We start from the raw sequence: 23721 nt of genomic DNA, 5'->3' as shown, positions 1-23721 counted from the left end.
AGGTTAGTAGGGAGTAGAACTTCATTTTAAACCACAATATATGGAGATTGAGTAGGAAACTTTCTCTCTTGTCAGTGCTAGTCTAGGAAAAGGCAGGAATAGCCTACAAAAAGATAACAGTTTGTCCTAATTTTAGGGAATTTGGAAGCTCGGTGAGTGGGGACTTGATTAACAACACTGAAAAATAAAAGTTTTAAAAGCACATTTTTTCCCCTTTATAAAACCATTCGATTGCCCAAATCAAGTCATAACTGCCCCTGTTTCAACGAACTGCAGGTCAGACTTCTCTCTTCAGATTCTCAGTTTAGGCTCTTTAAATCTCTGTGCGGAAATGAAGTTCAGTTTCAGACATTTCCTTCTTATAAATGGCATCAAATTTCTCATTTTGGGCGACAGTGAAGTAATGCTTCCAGTCACCTACAATCCCTAAAAATTACAAATAAGAAAACATATGAATGAATAAAATATTTTCATTATAAAGGAAAAGCTAATGTATACCAAAAGAAAAGATTGAAACAGTTTAAAGGAAGACTTTCCTTGTATTAGAATACTTTAAAAGGTCATTTTTTTAATTGGTAATTACTCCCATCTATAATTAAACAGACTCTGGCTTTTATTTATTTATTTATTTTAGCATCTTTATTGGAGTATAATTGTTTTACAATGGTGTGTTACTTTCTGCTTTATAACAAAGTGAATCAGCTATACATATACATTTATCCCCATATCTCCTCCCTCTTGCATCTCCCTCCCACCTTCCCTATCCCACCCCTCCAGGTGGTCACACAGCACCAAGCTGATCTCCCTGTGCTATGCGGCTGCTTCCCACTAGCTATCGATTTTACATTTGGTAGTATATATATGGCAATGCTACTCTCTCACTTTGTCCCAGCTTACCCTTCCGTCTGCCCATGTCCTCAAGTCCATTCTCTAGTAGGTCTGCATTTTTATTCCCATCCTGCCCCTAGGTTCTTCATGACCTTTTTTTTTTTTTTTTGGTTCCATATATATGTGTTAGCATACAGTATTTGTTTTCCTCTTTCTGACTTACTTTACTCGTATGACAGACTCTAAGTCCATCCACCTCACTATAAAAAACTCAATTTCGTTTCTTTTTATGGCTGAGTAATATTCCATTGTATATATGTGCCACATCTTTATCCATTCATCCATCGATGAACACTTAGGTTGCTTCCATGTCCTGGCTACTGTAAATAGAACTGCAATGAGCATTGTGGTACATGACTCTTTTTGAATTATGGTTTTCTTAGGGTATATGCCCAGTAGTGGGATTGCTGGGTTGTATGGTAGTACTATTTTTAGTTTTTTAAGGAACCTCCATATTGTTCTCCATAGTGGCTGTATCAATTTACATTCCCACCAACAGTGCAAGAGGGTTCCCTTTTCTCCACACCCTCTCCAACATTTATTGTTTGTAGATTTTTTGATGATGGCCATTCTGACTGGTGTGAGGTGATACCTCATTGTAGTTTTGGTTTGCATTTCTCTAATGATTAGTGATGTTGAGCATCCTTTCATGTGTTTGTTGGCAATCTGTATACATTCTTTGGAGAAATGTCTCTTTAGTTCTTCTGCACATTTTTGGATTGGGTTGTTTGTTTTTTTGATATTGAGCTGCTTGTAAATTTTGGAGATTAATCCTTTGTCAGTTGCTTCGTTTGCAAATATTTTCTCCCATTCTGAGGGTTGTCTTTTGGTCTTGTTTATGGTTTCCTTTGCTGTGCAAAAGCTTTTAAGTTTCATTAGGTCCCATTTGTTTATTTTTGTTTTTATTTCTATTTCTCTAGAAGGTGGGTCAAAAAGGATCTTGCTGTGATTTATATCATAGGAAAACATGGAATCTAAAATTAAGATTTTCTATGTTTTCCTCTAAGAGTTTTACAGTGTCTGGACTTACATTTAGGTCTTTAATCCATTTTGAGTTTATTTTTGTGTATGGTGTTAGGAAGTGTTCTAATGTCATTCTTTTACATGTAGCTGTCCAGTTTTCCCAGCACCTTTTATTGAAGAGGCTCTCTTTTCTCCATTGTATATTCTTGCCTCCTTTATCAAAAATAAGGTGCAGAGTCTGGCTTTTAAAAATACATTATAAGAAGGGTTAATTTTCTTGTCTAAATTTATGGGCTGTACAATAGTTTCCTAAAAGAGATTCTTTTAGTGTTTCTAATTGTCCTAGGTCATGGGGTTACCACTGGTCACTGGATCAATGATCAGGGAGTATTCTATTTCATAAGTTACTTTTGGAAACTGTACAAAGGACTGGTCATGAGCACAATCAAACCATGAAACAGAAAGCTGATAAGTATCATTTCACAAAAATAATAAATGAGGATGTTATGATATTTGGATGATATTTGTGTTTCCTGAATTCACTAGACATATCTTATTTTAATTTTAGAGGAGAAGAATAGCATTAAAATCAAACACATAAAATCCCTGAACCATTTTTACAAAAGTGAAACTGTTGGGATATAAATTTACATTTAATCTTTTATACTGGATACTTAAAAATATATATTTGAAAAATTAATAATTTTTTAATGTACTGCCAATGTGTTTGGAGGAAAACATTAATTTTGCCAATTTATTTGATATTAAATATAATCGTAATGAATTTCAAGCCTTATTAACCCATGATTGCTTCATGAAGATTTAAAACCCTTTTAATGAAAACATCCCCATAGACAAGGTTGTTTCCCTGGTTATTTTACTTGATTCTGTTTTCACCAAATGATAATAGTTCTTTGGAATGTATGTGAGGGTAGTGCATATCTGGGATAGTACACCTCTAAAGATGCCACTGAAAAGAGAAAGTGCAGATTTAAACAATAAAGAGTCATATATAAAGTATTCTAATAATCTTCTATTTTGAGTATAAATACTATATACACAAACACATTTGCTTCACAAGAGTGAGGGAAGTATAAAAATTTTTTTGATAAAATAAATTCTTGCCAAATCCCAGGGTTTTCTGTTTTGTTTCTGTTTGGGACATAGGCATAAACATTGGACATTATCTATCCTCTCCCTAACATCGTTACTATTGTGTGACTAAATTTTGACCTTGATTTATCCAGCATGGACTCCTTCAAGACTGAAGGCCAAACTGTGCCTGGCCCTTTGTTCATTCTTCACTTTTGAGCCCTTTTCAATATTCATTACATGAATGCCTCTTGTATTACATTATGAGCTTCTTGAGGCAGATGTACATGTCATTTATATTCTAGAGAATATGAGCTGCATATAGGTGTTCATGAAGAGCTTTTCATAAATATTAACTAATGAATAAAGGGTATTCTTTAAGTGTTATTGAATGCATGAATGAATAAATGAATAGATGAAACTTGAACTATTAGATTAGAACATATTAGACTAATATGACTTGCTACTTTTGTGTATATCATTTTGGTCAGAAAAAATACAGTAAATGCTTATATATCTTTTACCAAAATCCTCCCCCAAAACTTGTGCTATAGATTTTATTCCTTTCTTCATTTTGTCAGTGATGTAATCGAAACTTTGGCAGATTTATTAATATATGCAAAGTCAGAGGTTCAGTGAGTGGCATAGCCTTGATAAAATCCAGAGCAATCTGACCACAAAGGTTATGTTCTTCACTACTCCCAGAGGGGATGTAAAGACTGTCTCTCTTATATACCCTTTTCCTTTGAAGTTGGCGAAAGCATGGAATCCAGATACTGAGCTTATCTCATCTATCCTTATACCCTAATGAGATATCATTGGATCGTATCAATTTTCATATGACTGGGGATAAAACTCTCCTGGAAGTTACATTCAATGATCTGGCATAATGAAAATTTGCCTTGTTTAATTAAAGAGGTTTTTTGTCTCTGTTTCTTCCACAAGAAAAACATGTGTGTGTGTTGTGTGTGTGCTGTGCATGTATCAGTCTTCTTTGTTCAAACTTGTAATGCACCATTTACAATGAAAAATTTGCCTTGCCCTCTTATACCACAGCTTATTTTTTAAGTACAGTGTTTTTGAAAATTAAAAGAAAAACATAATTTAGTGTTTTTAGTATAGGACTACACTAAGGTACAGAGAAAACTGTTAGAAATATCTGTAATCATATAACTCTTTCAAAATTGAGGGTTTTGATCCACATGTTCATATGCACAATATATTCCTAGGGTTGTGTTTACTTCCTTGCACACCAACTGAAATTTTATCTTTTTCTCTCCAACCCAGTAAAGGACATTGAAAAGAAAGGTGGCAAGACTAGGTGGATAACTTCTCAAATGTAAGTTAATAATTTGTTAAATGCATTATTTTTATCATTAATAACACATTTTTATCACAAGCCATATACAATAAACCATAATATACAGTATTTGCCTTAATGGAAATAGAGCTGTATTTTGACAGTGAATGCCATATTTCTCTATTGTCATCTTTTTAAGTTAATTTTAGATTCCATGTTTTCCTATAATTCAGACAGTATTTTTAGGGAGCAAAAACTTCCCATATGGTAAAAAAATGTCATTACTCTTGGTGAATCCTTCTTAACAAAATGACCACTGCTTTCTAAATGATAAGGGGTCGTTAAAGAAGATGGTACTGTATTGAGTGACATTAGTTTATTACTGGGGAGAAGAAGGAGGCCTATGCCAATTTAAACAAAGATTTAAGATTTAGTAATAAAAAATTTGGAATGACTCACATCAGAATTGACAAAACACTCCCTTTTAGCAGGGTAGTAAATAGAAGGAGAAATATGTATCAAGTACTCAGGGTACTTTAATAACGTGTTTGCATGCATTATTTCCTTTAATAATTTCTAATCTAATTCAACAACTTTTGTGGTAGGTATTTTTAGTGTCCTTATTTTACAGATGAAGAAATTGACATCAAAACTGGCTAAGTAACTTGGTAGAGATTAGAAAGCTAATCCTCACTTCAGAGTAATTCATAAGAAACCAAAAAGGAAAATTAAACTCAGCAAAATATTAACCTTTGCGCATAAAAGAGGATTTACTGTGATCCATCACTGTACTTGGTAGATGTGTATAATTCACCAGAGGGTTGTCCTTCATCATTTCAAAGGAGGTATGATGGATGATCTTATCCAAGATCTCATCATTCAGGTTCTTCTCTAGAAATCTAACAATCTTCTTGATTTCTTTCTTTGGATTCTATCAGTGGGTAAAGAGACATATCCAAGAAAATGGTAAACAATAACTCATTAACATAATGTGAAAAAAATCATAAAAATGAAAAAATCAATAATTTATGTTTAGTAAAAGTAGAATGGAAATACTTTGTTCTAAATCTTATATTTTTAGTTTTCATTCAAAATACAATAAGAATAAATCTTGGCCTAAATATTAACAGTATTTAGAGAAAAAGATTATAGCAACGATTTTAAGCTCAATTTGTAATCAGATTTGAAATGTGAATGTTTTAGGGACCCAGTATCTTTATTCCTTCTGCCTTTATTTTTCTGTTCTTCATCAAAATTGCTTTCTTATTCTTAACAATAATATTTAAAAACAAAAATAATAAATTCAGGGAAAACTTCAGGTATTTTTTTAAAGTGCAAATACTGATGAAATCTTGCTTGGATGTAAATTATTAAAAATAAACTCCAATGAAGTTGCAAAGATATCAAGACCTAAATTATTCATTGATCTTTGAGAATAAGAAGAAAAAAATCTGAGAAAGAAATCATTTTTTCAGATTCTAATGACATAAACTTAATATTTATAACTTTTTAGGAAGCTAAGTTAAAATCTACATAGATATATCTAGAAAGATTTTGAGGGGGTAACATCTAAGCTGAGTTTAGAAAGATGAGTCAGTTTACCAAGTTGCAGTCTTCTGAGCGATTGGAGAGTGAATTCCCAGCAGAGAAAATAGTTAAAATTCTTGGAAGTATAGGTTCTCACAGTGTGTTCAAGGGAGAAAAAAAGCAAAGTGGTTGCAGTTAGAGCTGAGTTGTTTATAGGATTGGGAGAGGCTATGAATCAAGAAAGATGAATTGGGGTAAAATTGAGAACATCCTTGGATGTCCTGCTGAAGGATTTGGACTGTATCTGTTATGTAGTAGGGAAGCAACAGCATTTAATAATATGTCTTATTAACTCTCTGTGTGTTTATGTATGTGTGTGTGTGTGTGTGTGTGTGTGTGTGTGTGTGTGTGGTGAATGTATGTGCTTGTGTATTTTGTTTTTTTTTTGCAATCTCAGTTTGTTGTCTTTTTTTTTTAACATCTTTATTGGAGTATAATTGTTTTACAATAGTGTGTTAGTTTCTGCTGTATAACAAAGTGGATCAGCTATAGGTATACATATATCCCCATATCCCCTCCCTCTTGCGTCTCCTTCCCACCCTCCCTATCCCACCCCTGGTCACAAAGCACCAAGCTGATGTAAAGGAGAAGGACACATTTGAAAGATATAATAGTTAGAGCATGTGAAACAATGGGATGTTCAGGATATAGTGGAACCATATCAGCTACATGAAAGCCAGTGAGGACAATTTACTTTCAAGCTTTGAACACTGAATGAACAACCAAACATCATTAACCAAAAGAGAGAATAAAGGAAAAGTATTACCTGTTGGAGAGAGAGAAGCAAGATGAGTTTAGTTTTGAACATGTTAAATTTGAGGGTTGTTTTAATAAAAACATGGGTTTGAATTCAGGGTAGAAGTTAAAATGGAGTTTTTGGTGGGTCATTAGCACATAAATAGTTTTGGCAACAGTGGGCTTGGACATGATCATCAAACTATAGCAAAGAGTTCAAGAAGAAAAATGACTAAGTGATAGAGATTCACAGGAAAACCATGACAGTGTGATAACCAATTAAATGTAGGAGAGAAGTTCGAAAAGAAAAGGTGCTCAAAAGAAACACAATGGTTAAAAAGGATAAGAGGATAAAAATGTCATTGATTTCAGTTAGCGTCATTAATGATCTTAGCAAGATTTGGGTAAGCAGGCATGGAAAATAGGCAAAGAGATCATGTCATTTTGGACTCCATAGATTAAATTGAAAAAATATAATAATCCTTTTACCCCAAGATGTAGCTGAAGAATTATCTAGAATGCATTTCTACCATTTTACCTCTTTCATATCTTCATAGAATAAGAAAAGTATTGGGTGTTCTTCCTTTTTCTTCCACCAGCTTTTAACATGATTAAACCAGGAGCCAAAGGCCACTAAAACCAGAGAAAAAGTCTATTTCCATACGCATTCATCAAATCAAGGTTTGTTTGTGAACAATAAGTCAAAGTGGACAAGCATTTTGTGGAATTTAGTACTCAAGGGAACTGAGACTGTAAAGCCAATTTAAACAGTTATATACCATCAACCATTTATGGATGTACAAACAATCAGATTTTTAAAAATATTAAGTACAAAAGACGCATTTCAAATGAAAATACATTGACCTCTAATAGGTTATACTTAGCCTCACACAGAAGAAAACTATTCTTTTATGAAGTACTCAATCAATTATTTACCTAAGTACTATAAATATATCTGTAACAGATTTAACTAATGATTTGGGCAAGTTAAACAACTTCTGTTCTGAGCAGGAACTGAGAATGGGTTTTTAGCAACTGAAAAGAGATTCAAGAATATTTTCATTAAGCCAATGTTTAATACCAGGTTTATATATTGAATGTCATAGTAAAATATTAGATGTATTTGATTTAATCTTTAAATGGTATTTGAATGTACTTGTTACTGATTTGGAAAAATAAGTGTTTTGAAAGGAAAATTCATACTTGTAATGGTTAATATTATTTTTTAAAATAATTTTTAAATGACATTAATTTTTAGCCAAGGCCATCCTACCATTTCCAGTCAAGAATTTCTCTAGATATTCTCCCCAGGTTCCCGGAAGAGGTTGTAAATTATTCATTAAGTCAAAATGGTAAAATGAGACTGCAACATCCTTGGCATTTCGAGCCAGATAAATCATCTGCAGGGTGAGGATGAAAAAAATCAAATACATGATATTTTATTTAAGAAAAAAAATAACATATAGTAGGCATGTAAAACAACAGATTTGAAATCCATGAAATTAAAAACAGGAAAATAGTAAGAAAATTAATGAAACAAAAAGCTGGATCTTTTAAAAAAATCAATAAAATTGATAAACATCTAACAAGACTGACAAAATAAATAGAGAAGACACAAATTACTAGTATCAATTAAAAACAGGGGCTATCACAACAAATCTTGCAGCTATTAAAAGAAAAATAAGAGTGTGAAAAGATACCAAACATCTTACTTCATCAGGGAAATGCAAATTAAAACAACGAGACACAACTTCATACTTTTTAGAATGGCCACAACCTAGAACAGTGGCAACACTAAATCCTGGTGAGGGTGTGGAACAACAGGAACTCTCATTCATTGCTGGTGGGGATGCAAAATGGTACTGCTACTTCGTAAGACACTTGTTTCTTTCAAAACAAAATATACTTTTACCATATGATCCAGAAATTGCATTACTTGGTATTTACCCAAAGGAGTTGAAAAATAGGGTTCACACAAAAACCTGCAAATGGATGTTTATACCAGCTTTGTTCATAATTGCCAAAATTTGGAAACAACCATAATGTCCTTCAGTAGGTTACTGGATAAATAAACTCTGGTACCTCCAGTCAATAGACTATTATTCATTACGAACAAGAAATGAGCTATCAAGCCATGAAAAGACATGGAAGAATATTAAAGGCATATTACTAAGTGAAAGAATACAATCTGAAAAGGCTACATACGTATGATTCTAACAATATGACATACTGGAAAAGGCAAAACTATGGAGGCAATAAGAAGATCAGTGGTTGCCAGGGTTGGGGGGAGGAAAGGAATAGGTGGAGCACAGAGGATTTATAGGCAGTGAAACCGCACTGCATGGTACTATAATGGTATATACATGTCGTCATACATTTGTCCAAACCCATGGAATGTACAACACCAATAGTGAACCTTAAGGTAAATTATGGACTTTGGGAGATAATGATGTGTCCATGTCGGTTCATCAATTGTAACAAATGTATCGCTCTGGTGAGAGGTCAGAGATATTGATGATGGGGACTCTATGCATATGTGGGAGAAGGGATATATGCAAAACCTCTTTAACTTCCTCTCAATTTTCTGTCAAAATAAATTTGCTTTAAAAATAGATAAGATTGTTGTAAAAAAAAAAAAAAGCCTGTTAAAAGAAAGAATAAGATGGGAATATTACTAACAACATTTCATTACAAAATTCAACAAGTTAGAATTCCTCACATATCATAAACTAGCAAAAGCCAGATAGACAATCTGAATAGCTTCACAATTATTGGGGGAAAAAAAATGAGTTTTAAATTTAAACGTTTCCCCAAAGCAAATATCCAGGCTCAAATGTCTCACTGAAGAATTTTACCAAACTATTAAATAAGAATTGATATCCTTATGCTGAGTTTTCAGAGAAGGCCAGACTATATAAGACAGCTGGGAAATAATAGTAGCAATACTGTGCTGAGATAAGGGTTTTGTTGCTGCATAACTTTGGAAAACTTGAGCGTGTACGTTTAGGCTAAAACGTATTCTTTTAATCGAAACACTTTTTTTAATGTAGCTCACTTCTCATGGTAACAGATAAACAAAACATTTGAGCAATTACTTTACTTACTATGTGAGCGAAAAAGGGTTAAAAGTTACATTAAAAAATTTACTTGCGGTTTAGAGTATACCTTGCAGTTGTTTTCCCAGAAAGACTTAGGAATGAGATCAATTGGTAGATGTGTCTTCACAAGCCGGGGTGATGGATTCTTCTCTAATTGTTCTATACCTGGGGAAATTTAGTTTGGTTAGGGAGATACTAGAGTCTCCAAGGAGCCTGCATTTCTGGATTTTCTTAACCAACTTTTCAAAATATTTTTGACCACTATATAATGCTGCTAAATTTTGAACCAATCTCAAGCATCATTTATCTGGATTCTAAGAGCCAATATATTCTAATGGTTAAGAGCTTGGGTTCTGCGGTTAGCCTCTTTGGGTTCAAATCCTAACTTTATCACTTAATCATCATGAAACATCTGAAAGTATCCCAGAGTCTCTAGGCTTCACTTTATCCACCTCCAAAATGACAAGTAATGATACCAACCTTAGCAATTTGGAGTTTTATCATGCCTTTGCATTATTACAAGTAATTACAAAAATGTTTCCTGTATGTCAGAGATATTGATAACTGGTAATTCTCATATTGGCTATTGTTATGCAGCAGCTATTGTAGTATAGATGATATCTTTGTAGAGCATCACCTGTTGTACCTGCATTTTCATTATTTCCTTTATGTGTCATATATATATATATATATATACTACGCATATAAAAAATGAAATTTTTGTGCAATTTTTAGGTGCTGGCTGAAGTTTCTAAAGACATACAACTAATAAGTAATAGAAATCAGTTTCAAATTAAGTCTTTGGTTAAGGGTTATATGAACTTCCTTGTGACAGAAAGTATCCATTTATTTTCTACATGAAGAGCTAGGAAGAGCCCAGGGGCCTAGATCAATCTATAAGTGACTGGGCCAGTCTGAGGGCACTTTTGGGGTAAAGGCACACTCAGACAATTTCTGACATAGACCAGGAAGAGCTGGACTAACCCTTAATTTATGATTTTTTAATGGACTCAGTGGCCTTTATCACTTCCCAGATTTATCTGTTAATGATGCCATCCCATATAGAGTCGTCAGTCCCTAAAATCTCAATTATTCTTGTCTCCTCCTTCAGGTTTCACATCCAGTCAATCTTAAAGTCCTGTACATTTTTTCACAATATTACTTACACCCAGTCTAACCTCTAGATTACCTGTTAATCCTATATATATCATCTTCCCATATTTTGCATACAAAGGCACACCTGCCCCAAATTGTATGAGTCACTAATTCAAAGCAATCCTATGCTTCAATTGTTCACAAAATTAACTACATATGTTAAAAAGCCACTCCGTTTCTAATAAATCATCCTTTTTAAATATTCTATACAGCACGTATTTTGTCTCACAGTTTATGCTTATTTATTTGTTTGTTGTCAGTTCCCATGCCTCTTCCCATCCTCATTCCCAAACGCACACTGGAATGGAGCTTCCATAAGAGCAGAAGCGTAGCTTGTTATGTTCACCAGTGAATATTCTGTAGAGAACAGTTCATAGCACATGGTGGTATCAAGAAGAACCCCTTAATATCAATGTAGATAGGGTTGACAGACTTAGGAAATAAAGATGCAGGAATCCCAGTTAAATTTGAACTTCACATAAACAACAGATACCTGTAAGTATCTCCCCTGCAATATTTGAAATATACTAAATAAAAGAGGTATCTATTTGATTTTCAAATTTAATTGGGTATCCTGGATTTTATCTGGAACTATTAATTATACACCTGTAAAATTCCACCAGCTAATTCATTATGTTTCTACTGACCTGGTAGCTGCAGCCACTTTATCCAGCATATAGAAATGAGAAATCATAATCTTCCACAACTCACTCTGCCTCAATGTCCATGACATGAAATTTTATGTCTGTCTCTTTTATAAAGTTTTCACTATCTGTTCTTCCTCTTCCATCTCTTAACTTCACTGAAAGATTTCTCAACCTCTTCTGTCTTGTGATTGTTTTGCCACGTGAGGTCCTTTAAATGAACCCTTTACATACTAAATGTGAATGTTGGGAATATGTAATGACATCGCAAGTATGCATATTCAGGTTGCAGAGGAAATCTGAGTGTCAGTTTACTCTCCTTTACCTGCTGAGCCTCACCTACTCACTCTCTGGCGATGCTACACTGCCTCACGCCCCACCCCCAACCTCCGTCTCTCACCAGTAATCTCTGACTCCCCTGTCCCTGATTACTTTGATTCTATCACTTTTTCATTTCATACTTTTCTATGGTTCTGGAGTCTTTTTTTTTTTTTTTTTGCCACTGTCTTGAAATTCATAATAATTTTATCTTTGAATATATGCTTGGCTTACCCTGACCCCATCTCTTCCTGTCTCCCCACATCCTTGAGGAAAGGTTTTTGACTCTTGGGCCCCCATCACCTCAGGTCACCTGGCTTCCCCCTCCCTGCCCCTGCTCAAGGGCGAGCTCCCTTGGCCACCCCAGCCTCGCCCTGTGGGGTCCTGTGCTTAGGCACTGGGAAGGAGGCCCTGGGTCAGACATGGGCACCTTGCCACATCTTGGGATGGGACATGGCTGTGGCCATCCTTTCCCAGGGCTGCAAGTGTTTAACCAGTGACTGGGGGTAGGGAGCAATTCTCTTACCAGTTTTTATCCAAGGGTATATCCGCACTTGGAGGTTGCAGCCATTTGGTGGTCACTTATTGAAATAGTTTGGGAAGGCAGGTGGGCGGCCCTGGGAAAGGGAGATTGACTCTGCTTCCACCCCACCCAGCATATCAGTCCTGCAGCTGTGTGAAGAAGGAACCCTGCTCCGAGCGTCCTGGGATCACAGCGCAGGACCAGGCACAGGGATCCTATGGGGGTCTACACTGGCCCCGTGAGTCCCATGGTACCAAGTGGTACTATTTACTAGTACTATTTAGTAATACTATTTACTATTTATTACAATTTATTTTTTATTTTTTTTTTCCACACACACACACTGTATTTTATTTTTACAAGAGATAAATAGACTGACACCAAGCATTGTACATGGATGACCACAACAAAAGCAACAATGATTGCAATTACCAAACATGAAACACACTCATACTATGTCATAATATTGACATTCAGTCCAGTAATCCTCCACTGTAACAGTTCCTTTACTTTGCAGTGAAAATTGATTTGTATATTCTTTGCCTCTGAGTCCTTGTGGGATTTTTTTTTGTAATTCAGACAGAAAGTCACAAAAATTATACTCATCCTCATCAGTTCACTCAGTCCCATGTAATTAATTTTTTTTTTCATCTTGATCTTTTGTTAGCACTTTTATGAGTTCATCAGTTTTTCATTAGAGTTCTGAAAATGCTTCTTCATTCAGTTCAGCAGTACAGTCAGTTACCAGAAACCTGTACTTGTCAGAGTCTTTTCCATGAATTTCTTGAAGATGAAACCCTTTTATAGGAACATACTTGCAAAATCATCAGAGTACACCCAGAACTGTCTGTAAATGACAGAAGACTTAAAAATGACCATGGTTAAAGATTTGATGAAAGTTCATAATAATGCAGTTGACAAGAAAATTAGTTATTTCTGAGATATACATTTTAAAGTAATAACTAGGATTATTACTTATAACCTTATACCAGAACATATAAGATTTTTAGAAGTTTCCTGTAATGTCTGAAACATTTATATTAACATATTTCCATACATATTTCCATACAAATACAAATATAAGATTTTTAGAAATTTCATGTAATGTCTGAAACATTTATATTAACATATTTCCATACAAATAACCCAATGAAAGTTTAGTATTAGTTGTTTTGTTTGTTTTTTTATACTGCAGGTTCTTATTAGGCATCAGTTTTATACACATCAGTGTATACATGTCAATCCCAATCGCCCAATTCAGCACACCACCATCCCCACCTCACCGCAGTTTTCCCCCCTTGGTGTCCATATGTCCATTCTCTACATCTGTGTCTCAACTTCTGCCCTGCAAACTGGCTCATCTGTACCATTTTTCTAGGTTCCACATACATGCATTAATATACGATATTTGTTTTTCTCTTTCTGACTTACTTCACTCTGTATGACAGTCTCTAGATCCATCCACGTCTCAACAAATGACTCAATTTCGTTCCTTTTTATGGCTGAGTAATATTCCATTGTATATATGTACCACAACTTCTTTATCCATTCGTCTGTTGATGGGCATTTAGGTTGCTTCCATGACCTGGCTATTGTAAATAGTGCTGCAATGAACATTCGGGTGCATGTGTCCTTTTGAATTACGGTTTTCTCTGGGTATATGCCCAGTAGTGGGATTGCTGGGTCATATGGTAATTCTATTTTTAGTTTTTTAAGGAACCTCCATATTGTTCTCCATAGTGGCTGTATCAATTTACATTCCCACCAACAGTGCAAGAGGGTTCCCTTTTCTCCACACCCTCTCCAGCATTTGTTGTTTGTAGATTTTCTGATGATGCCCATTCTAACAGGAGTGAGGTGATACCTCATTGTAGTTTTGATTTGCATTTCTCTAATAATTAGTGATGCTGAGCATCTTTTCATGTGCTTCGTGGCCGTCTGTATGTCTTCTTTGGAGAAATGTCTATTTAGGTCTTCTGCCCATTTTTGGATTGGGGTGTTTGTTTCTTTGATATTGAGCTGAATGAGCTGTTTATATATTTTGGAGATTAATCCTTTGTCAGTTGATTCATTTGCAAATATTTTCTCCCATTCTGAGGGTTGTCTTTTTGTCTTGTTTATGGTTTCCTTTGCTGTGCAAAAGCTTTGAAGTTTCATTAGGTCCCACTTGTTTATTTTTGTTTTTATTTCCATTACTCTAGGAGGTGGATCAAAAAAGATCTTGCTGTGATTTATGTCAAAGAGTGTTCTTCCTATGTTTTCCTCTAAGAGTTTTATAGTGTCCAGTCTTATATTTAGGTCTCTAATCCATTTTGAGTTTATTTTTGTGTATGGTGTTAGGGAGTATTCTAATTTCATTCTTTTACATGTAGCTGTCCAGTTTTCCCAGCACCACTTATTGAAGAGACTGTCTTTTCTCCATTGTATATCTTTGCCTCCTTTGTCATAGATTAGTTGACCATAGGTGCGTGGGTTAATCTCTGGGCTTTCTATCTTGTTCCATTGATCTATGTTTCTGTTTTTGTGCCAGTACCATATTGTCTTGATTACTGTAGCTTTGTAGTATAGTCTGAAGTCAGGGAGTCTGATTCCTCCAGCTCCATTTTTTTGCCTCAAGACTGCTTTGGCTATTCGGGGTCTTTTGTGTCTCCATACAAATTTTAAGATGATTTGTTCTAGCTCCGTAAAAAATGCCATTGGTAATTTGATAGGGATTGCATTGAATCTGTAGATTGCTTTGGGTAGTATACTCATTTTCACAATGTTGATTCTTCCAATCCAAGAACATGGTATATCTCTCCATCTATTTGTATCATCTTTAATTTCTTTCATCAGTGTCTTATAGTTTTCTGCATACAGGTCTTTTGTCTCCCTAGGTAGGTTTATTCCTAGGTATTTTATTTTTTTTGTTGCAATGGTAAATGGGAGTGTTTCCATAATTTCTCTTTCAGATTTTTCATCATTAGTGTATAGGAATGCAAGAGATTTCTGTGCATTAATTTTGTAACCTGCAACTTTACCATATTCATTAATTAGCTCTAGCAGTTTTCTGGTGGCAGTTTTAGGATTCTCTATGTATAGTATCATGTCATCCGCAAACAGTGACAGTTTTACTTCTTCTTTTCCAATTTGTATTCCTTTTATTTCTTTTTCTTCTCTGATTGCCGTGGCTAGGACTTCCAGAACTATGTTGAATAATAGTGGTGAGAGTGGACATCCTTGTCTCGTTCCTGATCTTAGAGGAAATGCTTTCAGTTTTTCACCATTGAGAATGATGTTTGCTGTGGGTTTGTCATATATGGCCTTTATTATGTTGAGGTAGGTTCCCTCTATGCCCACTTTCTGGAGAGTTTTTATCAGAAATGGGTGTTGAATTTTGTCAAAAGCTTTTTCTGCATCTATTGAGATGATCATATGGTTTTTCTTCTTCAATTTGTTAATATGGTGTATCACATTGATTGATTTGCGTATATTGAAGAATCCTTGCATCCCTGGGATAAATCCCACTTGATCGTGGTGTATGATCCTTTTAATGTGTTGTTGGATTCTGTTTGCTAGTATTTTGTTGAGGATTTTTGCATCTATATGCATCAGTGATATTGGTCTGTAATTTTCTTTTTTTGTAGTGTCTTTGTCTGGTTTTGGTATCAGGGTGATGGTGGCCTCATAGAATGAGTTTGGGAGTGTTCCTTCTTCTGCAATTTTTTGGAAGAGTTTGAGAAGGATGGGTGTTAGCTCTTCTCTAAATGTTTGATAGAATTCACCTGTGAAGCCATCTGGTCCTGGACTTTTGTTTGTTGGAAGATTTTTAATCACAGTTTCAATTTCATTACTTGTGATTGGTCTGTTGATATTTTCTGTTTCTTCCTTATTCAGTCTTGGAAGGTTATACCTTTCTAAGAATTTGTCCATTTCTTCCAGGTTGTCCATTTTATTGGCATAAAGTTGCTTGTAGTAGTCTCTTAGGATGTTTTGTATTTCTGCGGTGTCTGTTGTAACTTCTCCTTTTTCGTTTCTGATTTTATTGATTTGAGTCCTCTCCCTCTTTTTCTTGATGAGTCTGGCTAATGGCTTATCAATTTTGTTTATCTTCTCAAAGAACCAACTTTTAGTTTTATTGATCTTTGCTATTGTTTTCTTTGTTTCTATTTCATTTATTTCTGCTCTGATCTTTATGATTTCTTTCCTTCTGCTAACTTTGGGTTTTGTTTGTTCTTCTTTCTCTAGTTTCTTTAGGTGTAAGGTTAGATTGTTTACTTGAGATTTTTCTTGTTTCTTTAGGTAGGCTTGTATAGCTATAAACTTCCCTCTTAGAACCGCTTTTGCTGCATCCCATAGGTTTTGGGTCGTCGTGTTTTCATTGTCATTTGTCTCTAGGTATGTTTTTATTTCCTGTTTGATTTCTTCAGTGATCTCTTGGTTATTTAGTAACGTATTGTTTAGCCTCCATGTGTTTGTCTTTTTTACGTTTTTTTCCCTGTAATTCATTTCTAATCTCATAGCGTTGTGGTCAGAAAAGATGCTTGATATGATTTCAATTTTCTTAAATTTACTGAGGCTTGATTTGTGACCCAAGATGTGATCTATCCTGGAGAATGTTCCGTGCGCACTTGAGAAGAACGTGTAATCTGCCGTTTTTGGATGGAATGTCCTATATATATCAATTAAATCTATCTGGTCTATTGTGTCATTTAAAGCTTGTGTTTCCTTATTTATTTTCATTTTGGATGATCTGTCCATTGGTGTAAGTGAGGTGTTAAAGTCCCCCACTATGATTGTGTTACTGTCGATTTCCTCTTTTATAGCTGTTAGCAGTTGCCTTATGTATTGAGGTGCTCCTATGTTGGGTGCATATATATTTATAACTGTTATATCTTCTTCTTGGATTGATCCCTGGATCATTATGTAGTGTCCTTCCTTGTCTCTTGTAACATTCTTTATTTTAAAGTCTATTTTATCTGATATGACTATAGCTACTCCAGCTTTCTTTTGATTTCCATTTGCATGGAATATCTTTTTCCATCCCCTCACTTTCAGTCTGTATGTGTCCCTAGGTCTGAAGTGGGTCTCTTGTAGACAGCATATATATGGGTCTTGTTTTTGTATCCATTCAGCCAGTCTATGTCTTTTGGTTGGGGCATTTAATCCATTCACATTTAAGGTAATTATCGATATGTATGTTCCTATGACCATTTTCTTAATTGTTTTGGGTTTGTTTTTGTAGGTCCTTTTCTTCTCTTGTGTTTCCCACTTAGAGAAGTTCCTTTAGCATTTGTTGTAGAGCTGGTTTGGTGGTGCTGAATTCTCTTAGCTTTTGCTTGTCTGTAAAGCTTTTGATTTCTCCATCGAATCTGAATGAGATCCTTGCCGGGTAGAGTAATCTTGGTTGTAGGTTCTTCCCTTTCATCACTTTAAGTATATCATGCCACTCCCTTCTGGCTTGCAGAGTTTCTGCTGAGAAATCAGCTGTTAACCTTATGGGAGTTCCCTTGTATGTTATTTGTCATTTTTCCCTTGCTGCTTTCAGTAATTTTTCTTTGTCTTTAATTTTTGCCACTTTGATTACTATGTGTCTCGGCGTGTTTCTCCTTGGGTTTATTCTGTATGGGACTCTCTGCGCTTCCTGGACTTGGGTGGCTATTTCCTTTCCCATGTTAGGGAAGTTTTCGACTATAATCTCTTCAAATATTTTCTCTGGTCCTTTCTCTCTCTCTTCTCCTTCTGGGACCCCTATAATGCGAATGTTGTTGCGTTTAATGTTGTCCCAGAGGTCTCTTAGGCTGTCTTCATTTCTTTTCATTCTTTTTTCTTTATTCTGTTCTGCAGCAGTGAATTCCACCATTCTGTCTTCCAGGTCACTTATCCGTTCTTCTGCCTCAGTTATTCTGCTATTGATTCCTTCTAGTGTAGTTTTCATTTCAGTTATTGTATTGGTCATCTCTGTTTGTTTGTTCTTTAATTCTTCTAGGTCTTTGTTAATCATTTCTTGCATCTTCTCAATCTTTGCCTCCATTCTTATTCCGAGGTCCTGGATCATCTTCACTATCATTATTCTGAATTCTTTTTCTGGAAGGTTGCCTATCTCCACTTCATTTAGTTGTTTTTCTGGGGTTTTTTCTTGTTCCTTCATCTGGTACATAGCCCTCTGCCTTTTCATCTTCTCTGTCTTTCTGTAACTGTGGTTCTGGAGTCTTAACTCACTCGGTACTCATTTTGGTTGCTTGTCCCAGAATAATCCTTTAGTTTCAAGCTTTAGCATTTGCTCTCTGACTTCAGGCAACCACACAGAGGGAATGATACCCTCTCAGCTGGTCCTTCTCTGCCTGCGGAAGTAACTAGCTCCAGTAGGGGAGAGAATTTGAATTCTGCTGTTTACATTGATAGATATTCACCACCATACTACTGTCTTTTTATCCCAGGTTTCTAACAGCATTTGAAAGCTAGCCCTCGCTTTTTGAACCCTTCTCACTTACTTACATGATACCGTACTCTGCTGATTCTCTCTTAGCTCACTGAGTATTTCTTAAGAATTACAAGCCTTGCATGATCTGTCCCTGTCTAGTTTCCAATTGTTTTGCCTCTCACTTTTCCGTTCTTTCATTGTTGTTGTTGGTGGTGGTGGTGGTTGATTTTTTAGTCCCTGGACTACACCTAGGTCTTTTCTGCATCTAGGCCCCCATACCTAATGCTTCATCTTCCTGATATATGCTTTCTCCAGCATTGTGCAAAGCTTTAGGTCTCCATTCAGAGTTCATATCTCTAACTACCCAATCTAAAGTAAAGTCTCCTGATGTTCCCTTTTGTAGAGCCCTATTCTCTGGATATGTTAGGCTAACAATATTCGTATATTGCTAGTTTCTTTACTTATTTAATGTCACAATGTTATTGTAAGCTCCTTGGAGATAGGACATCTAATTTACTGATCTTTATTTTTAATAGATTTAATTAATTAATTAATTTATTTATTTATTGGCTGTGTTGGGTCTTCCGTTGCTGTGTGCAGACTTTCTCTAGTTGCCGCGAGCAGGGGCTACTCTTCGTTGCAGTGTGAGGGCTTCTCATTGCGGTGGCTTCTCTTGTTGCAGAGCATAGGCTCTAGGCGTGCAGGCTTCAGTAGTTGTGGCACACCGGCTTCAGTAGTTGTGGCTCATGGGCTCTAGAGCACAGGCTCAGTAGTTGTGGTGCACAGGCTTAGTTGCTCTGCGGCATGTGGGATCTTCCCAGGCCAGGGCTCAAACCCATGTCCCCTGCACTGGCAGGCAGATTCTTAACCACTGCGCCACCAGGGAAGCCCCTACTGATCATTTTTTACCTAGTCCGTAGCACGGTGCATAGTTCTTTAGAAGCACTCAGTAAATATTTGTGCAATGAAAAATGAATTGTATTAATAATAAATTTTATATTTTATGAGGCATCGGTACTTCTTATTTATTTAATTACAGCAATGTTCTAAATTAAAAAATTACTGTTCTAATCTGCCAAATTTTATACAACAAAATTCAGTAAAAGATAAGAAACACTTTTTTTATCAATATGATTTTTAGTTGTTTTCTATAACAAAATTCTTTTATCTTTGATTAGCATACCTGGATGTGCATGCAATGGAATAAACTACAGTTTCTCTGTATGCCTTGCTTATTGTACTGCTTGCAAAACTTCCATTTTATGTTACCAAATATACTCCATTTTCCTTGAATGGACATCACAAATACAGTATTTAATATGTGATGTAAATACTACTACAAAATTATAATTCCTGGGTGATTTTAAATTACCTGAAGTCCTTAGTCCAGGAAGAGCCATTTCCAACATTGGAACTTTCACAGTTATAACATCTCGCTTACAGTTTTCAACATCTCCATCATTTAGAACCATGTCCAAAATTTCACTAATCCAAGTGGTACCTGTGGCAAAAGACAACATTTTTATAACCTTCACCTGAATCTGGGGGGAAAAAATCCCAGTTGGAAGCCTGCCATCTTAATATATTATCTTAGAAAATTAATTCTGCAGAGTTTCCCTTTCTATGCCCCAAATGTCCATTTTAATATACTCAAAGTAGATGGCTAGACTGACTTTTAGGAATACTAATTTTATTTAGGATGTTAACGATTTTGTAGAGAAGCTGATTTTCAGGAAACAAAAGCTGAAGTCAGACCTGCATTTGTCAGGCCACAAAACTCACCTGATTTGGGGTAAGTGGCTATCACGATGTCATCTGGTCTGCTTTGGAACTGTTCAATCTTTTCCCAGTTGTTTGCAAAAGCATAGGTGATGGGACAGCCATGGACTACCTTCAGATTTTTTCTCAGGACATCTTTTTGGGAAGTCATCTTTTTTCCAGACTGTAAAAATACTTAATAGAATACTTAATAATAATCAAATCATGGAGAAAAAAGAGGATAAAAATAAGAAACTGAGTAACTAATGTTATTAAGACACTACAACTTGACAGTAAAATTGACCTTTAACACACTGAGCACAAGAGATCTAAATACAAAGGGCATTTTTATGGGTGTACAGCTGTAGATTGCAAGAGCAGCAGTTGGCTCAGTGACAAGCAGATCAAAGGTCTTTAATGGAAGCTTTGGAAAGAAATAGAACTGCACATTTTACTTTGAATTAAAAATCCCACTTCACAGAAATATGCTAAAAAATATCTGGACCTAAGGCAAAATAAATCTATCAGTCATTGTTACACTCCAGTTGTACCTCATTTTTTCTCACAGGAAACCTGTTGTGTTTTTCACCTTGGTTCTTCTGAGTATAATGAATTTGTTTTCTCTGTCTGCTTCTAAGATCCTCTTTTTTTATCACTGGTTTTGAGCAACTAAATTATGATGTGCCTTGGTGTGGTTATTTTCATGTGTTTGTGGTTGTGTGCCTATGCTTCACGTTTATTGAACTTCTGAGAATTGTGTGTTGACAGTCATCATTTCTTCCAAAAAGAATTTTTTTTTGTTTCTCTCTCTTTTTCTGAGAATCCAGGCTACATAAAGTTGTTCACAGCTCACTGAACAGCTCTATTCATTTTGTAAAATCTTCTTTTCTCTCTTTGTGTTTCAGTTTGGATAACTTCTATGGCTATATTTCTTCATGTTCACTAACTTTTTCTTCTGAAATGTGTAATCTGATGTTAATACCATCCAATGAATTTTTTTCTCAGACATAGTTTTCATCTCCAGAAGATCATTTTGGGAATGATTTTACTTTTTCTGTCTCAACTTTTTGAGCATATTGAATATAGCTATAATGACTGTTTTAATATCTTTTTTTGCTAACTCTAACATCTGTGTGAGTTCTAGATTGTCTTCAATTAACTAATTTTTCCTTCCCTATGGTTGCCTTCTTCAGCTAGTTTGCCTGCCTGATATTTTTTATTGGCTGTCTAGTGTTGTACCTGGGTTTTCCTCCCTGAGCTGTGGCCCAGAAATTCTCTCATGGCAGTAAGTTGGGGAAATTGTAAGGCTCAGTTTCTTTGTTTCCTATCCACTATCATTCATTTTGGTTGTTTCACACAAGGGGGCAAATTTAGTTTCTGTTACTCTATTTTGCTTAGAAGCTATGATGATTAATTTTATGTGTCAACTTGCCTGGACCATGAGATGCCCAGATATTTGGTCAAACATTATTCTGGGTGTTTCTGGAGGATGTTTTGGGATGAGATTAATCTGTAAATGGGTGTATTAAATAAAGCAGATTGCTCTCCCTAATGTGGGTTGGCCTCATTCAGTGAGTTGAAGGCCTGAATAGAACAAAAAGTCTGGGTAAGAAAGAATTCTTCCTAGCTGATGGCCTTTGAACTGTAACATCAGCTTTTTTCCTGCGTTCAGGCTGGAACTAAAACATCGACTTTTCCTGGGTCTGAAGCCTGGCAGGTTTTGCACTGGAACTATACCATTAGCTCTCCTTGTTCTTAGGCATTCAGACTCAAACTGGAACTAAATCATCAGCTATTCTGGGTCTCCAGCTTGCCAATTCATCCTGCACATTTTGGGACCTGCCAGCCTCTAAAATTATCTAAGCCAATTATGTACAGTAAATCTCTTTATGTGTATATACGTAATATAAAAATTGCTATGCATCTTCTTTAATTAATAAACTATCCTTATCATAATAATCCTAATAATACTAACCCTGAATTAGAATCTTATTGATCCGCTAAGCTATTCAAAACATTTTGGGTCCTGAGAGACTGTATTTGTCAGTGTTCTCCAGAGAAACAGAATCAATTATATATATATATGTGTATATATATATATATATATATATATATATATATATATATATATATATGTATGTGTGTATGTATAGAGAGAGAGAGAGAAAGAGAGAGAGAAGAGGGAGGGAATTTATTATAAGCAATTGGCTCACGTGATTATGGATGCAGACAAATCCAAAGATATGCAGTTATCCCAGGCTGGAGAACCAGGATAGCCAATGGTGTAGTTCTCTTCTGAAGGTCAGCAGGCTTGAGACCCAGAAAGAACTAATGTTTCAGTTTAAGTGTGAAGGTAGGAAAAACAATGTCCCAGGTCAAAGACAGCCACGCAGGAGGGATTCTCCCTTACTCCCAGAGGGCCCCCCTTTTTATGTGATTCAGGCCTTCAGCTGAGTGGTTGACGCCTGTCCACACCAGAGAGGGCAGTCTGTTTTACTTAGTCTACCAATTTAAATGTTAATTTCACCCCAAAATACACTAACAGACACAGCTAGAATAATGTTTGACCAAATATCTGGGCTGCCTGTGAACCAATCACGTTGACACACGGAACTGACCATCACATAGAGCTACTCATCATTTATTTTTTCCACTTCATTTTCACTGAACTTTGTAAGTGAAACTGTAGTCTTGCTCTTCCTAATGTGTTTCTCATTTTACAACCCTCTCCCTGCCCCCATGGAATGTAAACATCTCAGAAACAGAAGGAAATGAAGAACATAGAAGTTATAGGATCCATCATAAGCTATTTTTCCATTTATTTCTGAGAATCTGTCAATCGATAATAATAGATAATGTATACAACAGATAAATAGAGTTTGAATTAACAAGCTAAATTACACCTCTAATTGACAAATTGATTGATACGTATATTTTTTTATGAGACAAATATTTTGTAAGTAATTTGGTGATTCCAAATTCTTTGAGGGTGCTTTAAACAGTGATTGCACTTATTAAGCTTCCACTAGTAACTTGTGTAATGGGAACCACAAACAAAATCACTAATATAAAAGCTAGCTATAATTTAAACTCATATGCCTAAAATTGATTAGTATAGAAAAAGTTATGCTTTATATTAGGAAAAATATGTTGGTGTAACAGACTAGTGTTTTAGAGATAACTTCTCTACACCCTGCTAGCCCCCATCCTCTAGTCCCTTAAAAAAGTCTAGAAGAGAGAAATCTGGACAAACATCT

General features: G+C 35.4%; 1 protein-coding gene across 1 annotated transcript; it reads right to left on the bottom strand.

Annotated features, from left to right (window-relative positions):
- Positions 1 to 313: 313 nt before the first annotated feature.
- On the bottom strand, positions 314 to 20636 carry SULT1B1 (sulfotransferase family 1B member 1). Its single transcript, XM_007193557.2, has 7 exons — positions 20489 to 20636; positions 20079 to 20207; positions 9731 to 9828; positions 7839 to 7965; positions 7104 to 7198; positions 4994 to 5174; positions 314 to 426 (listed from the first exon to the last, which is right to left on the bottom strand). The coding sequence occupies exons 1-7, from the start codon at positions 20634 to 20636 to the stop codon at positions 314 to 316; spliced, it is 891 nt and encodes a 296-aa protein (XP_007193619.1).
- Positions 20637 to 23721: the final 3085 nt, after the last annotated feature.

The sequence above is a fragment of the Balaenoptera acutorostrata genome, chromosome 5, assembly GCF_949987535.1.
Source record: "Balaenoptera acutorostrata chromosome 5, mBalAcu1.1, whole genome shotgun sequence".
NCBI lineage: Eukaryota > Metazoa > Chordata > Mammalia > Artiodactyla > Balaenopteridae > Balaenoptera > Balaenoptera acutorostrata.
Note: the sequence above shows the minus strand (reverse complement) of the source record. Positions and strands in the feature narration are given on the sequence as shown.